Source organism: Chanos chanos, chromosome 5, assembly GCF_902362185.1.
Source record: "Chanos chanos chromosome 5, fChaCha1.1, whole genome shotgun sequence".
NCBI classification, from domain to species: Eukaryota; Metazoa; Chordata; class Actinopteri; order Gonorynchiformes; family Chanidae; genus Chanos; species Chanos chanos.
Window position 1 is genome coordinate 50,584,817 of NC_044499.1, and position 8,882 is coordinate 50,593,698.

The window sequence follows — 8,882 nt, forward strand, 5'->3', positions numbered from 1 at the left end:
CTCGTTCTCTCTCTCTCCCTCTCTCTCTCTCCCTCTCTCATTCTTTGATCTCTCCCTCTCTCTCTCTCTCTCTCTCTCTCTCTCTCAGGTGAACGGTGTGTCTGTGCTGGAGATGCAGCACTCAGAGGTGGTGGCGACCATAAAGGCAGGTGGAGATGAGACCAGACTCCTGGTGGTGGATCCAGACACTGACGAGTTCTTCAGGAGATGTGGTGTTATCCCTACGGAGGCACACCTCACAGGTAACACCCACATCACACAGGTCTCACACACACACTCACACACACCTCACAGGTAACACCCACATCACACACACACTCACAAACATACACACACATACACACACACACTCACACACACCTCACAGGTAACAACCAAGTCACGGAAGTCTCACGCACACACACACAACGCACAGGTACCTCACACTGACACACACACACACACACACACTTCTCACCCTATGGGAAAATCCCTTTCAAATGAATTTAAATGAATGGGGACAGGTAGACAGAGAAAAAATTGACATTGGTGTCAGGAGTTCATTTGTAAATCTGAAACTTTCAGCACACTGTTGTCACTTTAAACACGTTAGAGAGATGTTAGACATGAGTCAGTTTAATCATGTTAACTTCATATTGACGCCGGTTTGACTAGAATGAATAGGTAATGACACTTACAGATAATAACCATGATGTTGACGTTACGAAAATGAAGTGAAAAGGTGTCGCAATATTGCATGTGCCATGCCTGCATGCATGTCTCAATTTTGATAGATTCGCCGTCAGTATTTGGGCGATGTATGCCACATCGGAGCCAAACCACTTGAGGCTTCAAATGAGCCCACATTGGTTCACACTGGTATTTCCCAATTCAGAATACCCACACAGGGTGGCTTTACTTAAAGGCATGCGGTCCATTACCTTATGAAGCTGTCATGAGATATTTTAGAGGAGGTTATGATCCCTTCATAATGCTGCGTGATTGGTTCTGAGTCCGGAGCGGTTTATCGTTTTCTCTCGTTCCATCTTGTGTTCGGTTAGCGCTTTGGCCTCACAACTGCTGTTTCTGTCATTCATAAAAGTACTCAAGGGCACTAAGTGTTTTTACTACAGCTTTCACGACTTTAAGTTTAGGTTATCTTTCACTCTCTCTCTCTCTCTCTCTCTCTCTCTCTCTCTCTGTCTCACACACACACACAGTCTCACTCTTTCACTTTTTTGCTGTAAAACACCACACTCACAACTACTCACCCCTCTAACTGCGCACTGTTTGGCAAAACACGCAAGCACACAAACAAGCAAACACACACACACACACACACACACACACACACACACACAGTGTGAGCAAGTTGGTGGTTAAACATTAAGCGTAGCCCCTTAGCATATCAGTCTAAATCAACAAGGCCGCTTCCAAGTGGAAATCATGACAGTAGTTGCCGTGGTTACAGAAGGGGTAGAGGCCATAGAGAGACTTATTGCCCTGGATTAACAGCCTGGACACAAGAGAGTTCTGTTCCAGCTTTTCTCAAGCCATCCTATCCGTCAACACCATCCATCCATTCATGAGTACCTGTCCACCAATGCACACATCCTCAAAACCCCAACGTAAATACACAAATCCACTTCAGCTGCCTCTCGTAGACATGTTTATCCAGTCTGGGTTCGGTCAGCTCCTATTGTTTGTTTTCGAAGCGGCTGTTTTTGAAGAGTTTGTCTTTTTTTTTTTTTTTTCCTCTTTGGTTTATGAAGTGTTTTCTGTTGTTTTGCAATGTCTCCCAGTAATAATGAATGTTTGAGCGGGGATGACTTACATATGGCTCCATCAGCTTCTCTGTCCAAATTTTCTGTCCTTCTCTGAGGAGAAGGACTCTCTCTCTCTCTCTCTCTCTAGATGGAGCTATCTTCAGCTCCCTCTCTCTCCTTCCCCCCTCCCTCTCCCTCTCCCTCTCCCTCTGCCTCAACTCACCTCCTCACAAGATCTCACTGTCTTCCTCTCTCTCTTCATTCTCTCTTACTCTCCTTCTCTCTCACACAACATAAGCAAGTAAAGTGTACGTGTGTAGTCTGCTGTAGTACAACACTGCTAAACTGTGTCTGCATTCCAGAAAAAGAGGTCATTATTTTTACAGAATAGAATTGTCAGGGCCTGGACACTTTTAAGTCATCTCACAAAACCTAATCTATGAGCCCTAATCTATGAGCCCTAATCTATGAGCCTAAACCTATGGCTTAGTTTCCTCGCACAGTCAAGTGTTTTGGGGTTTTTATTTATTTTTTGTTTTGTTTTGTTATTGTTTTTTATTGGGTTTTTTTTATTTTGCACCAGTAAGATGCTGCCCATCGTCACCAATAACAAAACATATTCTATAAACATATTCTATAAAGTGTTTTTGCAGATGTTGATTTTCTGATTGGTGTGTGTGTGTGACTGAGCAGGATTTATACAGATTGTAGGCACAGGGTAGGGGATGAGGGGATGTTGAATGTGTCTAGAGAAGCACAGGACAATGTTTTGTCTGATTTTAAACAGTAGTCTGACCTGTTTTGTCCTCTCTCTCTCTCTCTCCCTCTCTCTCTCTTTAGGCTCACTGCCTAGACCAGGCAGCGGTGGAGACACTGACGGCCAGGTAACAGTCTGTTTCATTCTGAGAGTTTTTGGGTGGACTCTGTAGGATCTGCTTTAGCAGATGGATGTGCCTAATCTCACAGCATTTCACATTCCGTTTGAATTAATTGCATACATCTATTTTGTAAGTTCTTTAACATGTTTCTGTGAAAATGTGTTGAGGGTAAAATCACTGTAGACCAGTTTCCGTAACATTACTGTACCAGTAAACACCAAGGTTTTTTTTTCCAACTCCTGTAGTACAAAATCCTACCTACACACACACACACACACACACACACACACGCGCGGGCGTGCGCGCTCTGCCTTATCGTGTACAGTCGAAGTGAGGGTACTCTGTGTATTGTCCATTGTCAGTGTGAAGCCCTGGCATTCTGCTTTGTCTCAAAGCTCAGATGTTTGTCCTATCAGTCAGATTATAGATTAAGAATAAGGAGATGGGAGGAGAGTAGCCAGGCCAGATTACGAGGGCTTCCACCGAGCGGTAAAAGAAGCCTTCCCCTGTCAGCTGACTGTGGACAGATAAGATTTCCTTGAGGTCCGTTTGACGGGGGCACGTAGTTAACGCGCGGGTCAGAGGTCACTCCCTAGGTTGTACTATCTGTGGTTGTCTTTAACCTGAACGGAGGGTTCTGTCTCTGCTCCCTGGAGAGACAGGCCCATCCCTGTTCTGTAGCTGTCGTATTCGCTCCACTGATAACAAAGTGCCGGCTCTCCCAGCGGCACGGCCGTGGGCGTAGACGGGCGGAGTGAGGGAGCGAAGGTATCCAAATCTATCGAAGCTGATGTTTCCAGGTTGGAGGAGTGCGTGTTTCTCTGAACGCGTGCGTGCGAATCCAACCGTTTATCATCTCTGCAGTAAGGTCCTTCTGTAAAAGAATGTACACAGAGAGGGCCGGCAATCCTCTGACACAGCTCAGGTTCAGGAGTTCACCATCTGACATGTTGTGAACACGTTTTGAAACACTGGTTTGACCTCATCGGTTTCTGCAGAATTGTACAGCTCTGTGCTAACTCGACATCTGTGTGTAATGAGAGGGCGACACTGATCTGAGATACTTAATAATTGCTGGTTGGGTTTGTCTTCATATCAGTAATATTTTTTTTTTTTTTAGTGTAGGTTAGTCAGTCTTTGAATAGGTTTTCCTGCTTTTCTGCTCCCACACGCTGTCCTTAAATGACCCGGACTGGCCTTTGTCAGTGAATTATTTGCATTATTGCTTCAGAGAAACAATCTGCTCTCTTGATTACCATTTTGCTTATCAACACGTCCTAGTGGAGCCAAACACAGCCACGCTCTGTATGTAGACACAAAGACACAGGCTTTTCTCAGCGGAATTCTTAATAATCGTGCGCGTCTGTAAATATAAAGGGAGCAAACATTATATCATAGCTGATATAACTGATAACTGATATCAAATCATAGACCTAGGTCCATGTTCTGGTTCCACATAATGAATTGTTGTAAGCGTAGGCCTGTAATATTAAAGGGTTGTAACCTCTGCCGGGTGTAGTCCTGCCCTCTAGTGGCGTCTACATTGGATTACCCGCCGTGTCGCAATTATGGCAGAAGTCCCTTAAAGCGGTGGTTCTCTGTAAATAACGCTTGTAGAACCTTGCGACCCGCCGACCTTCCCTTGAGGTGTGTTTTCTACTAGTTTTCTGACAGGTAAGCAGCACAGGGCACTGAGAACCTTAATGCCCTGTGAATAACGGCAGTAATAAGTTACATATCTGTTCTCTCGCGCGTCGACGTTAACGTTTCACATTAAGAGCCTACGGTGTAGATTCGGTGCAGGAGTATCAGTTTGGCCTTAACAGCGTGCTCGTTTCAGTGAGATGGGTGATTCCTGGCACCGGTTGCCTCCTGGCTTTGATTCTTGAAACAGTCACTGGTAGATCATGTGGCATACTTAGTCGTTTATTTTTGCACATACAGCAGTGAAGAGTAAATATTAATAATCTTCCAAATTATTTGGTTTGTTTGCCAAAATTCTGCATAACGTTGGTGCAAATCGTGTCCCTGTAAATGTACAATAACAATAATCCAATGAATTTTTTTTTTAATTGAATGGTAAATATTCATCGTATGCCTTTTATTATGATGAAGACATACAAAAGACACCCCCCCCAAACACACGCGCACACACACACACACGCGCACACACACACACGCGCACACGCATTCTGGAAATCGTCTCCGGAATCAGCACCCTAAATACACAGTTTTGTCTCATACGGTAGTAATGTGCTTAAGTACCATGGTCATGAAACTGTATGCCTAGTGTGTTCAGTGCAGTGTTCAGTATGAGAGATGTGTGTGTGTGTTCAGTGCAGTGTTCAGTATGAGAGATGTGTGTGTGTTCAGTGTAGTGTATAGTATGAGAGATGTGTGTGTGTGTTCAGTGCAGTGTTTAGTATGAGAGATGTGTGTGTGTTCAGTGTAGTGTATAGTATGAGAGATGTGTGTGTGTGTTCAGGGCAGTGTTCAGTATGAGAGATGTGTGTGTGTGTTCAGGGCAGTGTTTAGTATGAGAGATGTGTGTGTGTTCAGGGCACTGTTCAGTATGAGAGATGTGTGTGTGTTCAGGGCAGTGTTCAGTATGAGAAATGTCTGTATATGGTGAACTAACTGACTGTGTTTCTGTCGGTAGTTTAATGGGGAAATTGGTCAGGAGACCACACCTAAACCATCAGTCAGCCCCTCTCCATCCAGCACCTCCTCCAACAACTCCATCAATACTGCACCTGCCCCTGGACGTGACAGCCCTCCACCGCCAGAGGTCAGTGTACACACGTCCACAACACACACACACATTCACAGCAGACACACATGTTCACACACCTACAGCACACATCCACAGCACACACACACACACACACACACATCTGCACGTATTCACAGAACTATACATTCATGCCTCCATGTACAGATACAAAACGTATTTGTCAATTTGTCAGTGCTTTGGTGGTGAACTGAGGCCCTACACTCTCACTGGACCTCCCTGTCCCTCTCATTTCTCACTCTTAGTTTTACTGTGCTATTGGCAGGGCGGTGTGCTGCTGTGGAGTGTTTTTAATGAATTCTGTTGTGAAGATGTAGGCAGCACAGGTAGCCTGTGGTGAGTCAGTGGAGAGAGCAGGGCATTGTAGAGGCCACAGGGGCGTGAGACGGAGAGGAGGTGGAGAGGAGGTGGAGTGATAACACTGCAGTGTTGTAAAATGTTGCTCCTCACTCTGTGCTCAGCTCACATGCCCTGAGATATGTTCACACAACTCTTGTTCTGATTTCATGTCTGGTGTATAATGTGTTAGTATCTATGAGTTTTTGGGCTGGGCGTTTACTCTCTATACAGTAATCAGAAAGTCCATATGTTTGTGTGCACTTGGTCTGTGTATCTGTCAGCTAACAATGCTCTGTGTGTGTCTGCGTGTGCGTGTGCGTGTGCGTGTGTGTGTGTCAGCAGGAGAGGAGCCCTGTCACATCCCCGGCGTTGGCCATGAGCTTGTCTCTGCAGGAGGCTAAGGAGCGCGCCCGTGGTAAACGCTCCAATAAGAGAGCGCCAGCCATGGACTGGAGCAAGAGAAACGAGCTTTTCAGCAACCTGTGAAGCAGCTGTCATTCCATTTCTCTCTCTCTCTATCACTCTCTATCACTCCATTCACACTGCCCTCTCTTCTCTTTCCCCAATGAACATAATCACACACACACACACACACACACACAAACACACACACTTATCTGTAAACCCATTATTCCAGTGTTATCTTACCTGTTTTTGATTTTCAACTTGTTGATTTTAGAATTTAGCTTTTTTTTTTTTTTTTTTTTAAGTTTGTTTTGATCAACGTTTTGAACTTTGAATGATTATCAGTAACGAGAATTATTTTATGAATGTATATAATACTTTATGATGCCAGACAGTAGTGTGTTGGTACATAAAAAGTTTCAGTAATGTTAAAATGAGATCAGATATGCAGAATCATTGAGCCTGTTCGTATCATATGAAATGCTGTAAGTCGTATACCTTTGACTGATAATAATAGTGCTTACATTGCTACGCATTCCTTTGTGCAATATTAGTGAAATCTTCCAAAATTGACAACTGCCTTTTACTGACGGGCAGCGTAATGTCATGTTCAAAGCAACACTGCCCTCCTTCACAGTCTGCTCATCAGCGGTTAATTATGTGACTATCGTATGAAGAAGACTGATAATTGACTGAAGTCCTAATCCATTAGGAATCCATTAGCGGCCGATTGCTGCAAAGCGTTTTTATTTGTCGATTTACACTGATCATCTGAGCCAGTTTTATAGACTTTCACGCGGCGGTTGGTTCCGGTCCTCAACTCACTTCGTGTTAAGGCAAAAAAAAAAAAAAAAAAAGAATTAAAAAAAAAATAGAATGCATTAGGCTTAAGACTTGTTTGCACCAGTGGACTTTGTCTGGAAGCTTTTTTTTTATTCCTGTAAAGTAACGGACTCGACCCAGACGTGTGGGTCTGGGTCTCTCAGCTGCACTCCTTATAGCTCCTGCCCTGTCCCTGTATGTGTGACAGACAGACGTGTGGGTCTGGGTCTCTCAGCTGCACTCCTTATAGCTCCTGCCCTGTCCCTGTATGTGTGACAGACAGTCTGTGCTTAACGTCAAAGGTGTAACCGTGGGAACAAAATGTCATCACATGACTACAAAACATCAGACATTTTTTTTTTTTTTATCTCAGCCTTGTGGTCTTGAGATTGAAAAGATTAGGAGAGAAGGGTTTTTTTTGGGATAGTTCCCCTGTGTTTCTGTTTTTTTGGGGGGGGGGGGTTGTTTCTTTAGGCACTGAAGTGTTTATTTTGCCCAAATGACAGGAGTTTAGACTTAACAGGATTTTGTCCGTTTAAATCCAGTTCACAGTAGTGATATCCCTGAGTAATATATTGTACTAATGTAAGGGTGCACTGGATCTTACATAGCTCATTTTGTAACTGTTCACTGGAGTTTAACCATTGTAATCATAGTACATTTATTAAAAAAAAAAAGTCAAATTAAAACAAAACTTGGGTTTTGTGTAATTGAAATGCAGTAGTAATAATAACTGTCATGTTTGTAACTGAAATTTAAACAGTTTTTATTTCTGAACAAATGACCTGAACACACATATTACCGTAAATAATCCTTTATCTGGTTATAATGCGTTTCTTTTTTTTTTTTTCTTATTCTTTGCATTGTTAGACAGCTAGAACAATGACTGTTTTTCCACATTTCATCTTTTAAATTTATATGTAAATATCAGAAGAAAATGCATTTTAAATGAACTGCTTTTTTTTTTTTCATTTGAATTTTGCTGAAACCATACAGTAGTTTGTTGCAGCGATTGTCTTTATTAATTGGGGTCTTTATTAATAGGGGTCTGATTGACCGCGTGGAAATAAGCCATTTACGGACAGTGACGATGATAAATCAGAGGTCGAAATTAAATAAACGTGAAGCTGCTTGGGGCTGTTTTCCCAAATACACACGTGAAAAGTATGGTGAGGTTTATTTCTCAAGTTAATTAATGAATTAATGGACTTCTAATGTCTGACTGAGAAGTAACTCAACACAGTGTCTAAAGCCTTGTCTAAATGTCAACCTGGACGTCTATGGATGTGTCTGACGGTTAATGTTCAATAAGACCCTGAATCTCTTGCTGTCTGTCAGTCAACATGGACGTACATGTCATGCTGGAACAGATCCGTCGGTGAAAAATACAGTCATACATTTGAAGAAGTCAAATCTGCCTCTGTCTGTATTTGTGTGTGTGTGAGCGTGTGTGTCTGTATTTGTGTGTGTGTGAGCATGTGTGTGTGTGTGTATTTTTCTTTGTGAGTCTGTGAAGATAAAGAAAATGACTTGGCCATAATCCAGGGTTTAGTCAAAGTTTCTGTCCTGGTGCTGTTTACTTATCCTGGCTTATCCCGAAAACACATTAAACAGCAGAGACTGAGAAATTTAATGAAAATACTTATAGCTACTCGAGCAATTGTGGTTTTATGAACTGCAGAAATAAAAGGATATCTTAGTGAACGTGTGGAATAGGGAAAGGTGTTTTGTTTACTGAAACCTTGATTAACAGTAACATGAAGAAAATGATTATTCAGAACCAAATTTACATACACAGCAGCCAAACACGGGGAGACTTAGTTAAGTTTGTCTTTAATTCAGTGTAAAAAGGTCTGTTTTAAAACTCTCAACATACATTTTCACAGCCATGCCCAAACAGTT

The 8,882-nt window shown here is 42.7% G+C and overlaps 1 protein-coding gene across 2 annotated transcripts in view; it reads left to right on the plus strand.

Moving 5' to 3' along the window:
- The window catches only part of nherf1a (NHERF family PDZ scaffold protein 1a), a 22,245-nt gene extending 15,787 nt beyond the window's left edge, over window positions 1–6,458 (plus strand). The window contains exons 3-6 of one of the 2 annotated variants that reach the window (XM_030774303.1): window positions 89–242; window positions 2,586–2,629; window positions 5,283–5,411; window positions 6,093–6,458. In XM_030774303.1, coding sequence (XP_030630163.1) covers window positions 89–242; window positions 2,586–2,629; window positions 5,283–5,411; window positions 6,093–6,239 — 474 coding nt within the window. In that variant the 3' untranslated portion in view covers window positions 6,240–6,458. The remainder of the gene's footprint in view (window positions 1–88; window positions 243–2,585; window positions 2,630–5,282; window positions 5,412–6,092) is intronic. The other variant, XM_030774304.1, reaches the window with a different exon arrangement.
- The last annotated feature ends 2,424 nt before the right edge of the window (window positions 6,459–8,882 follow it).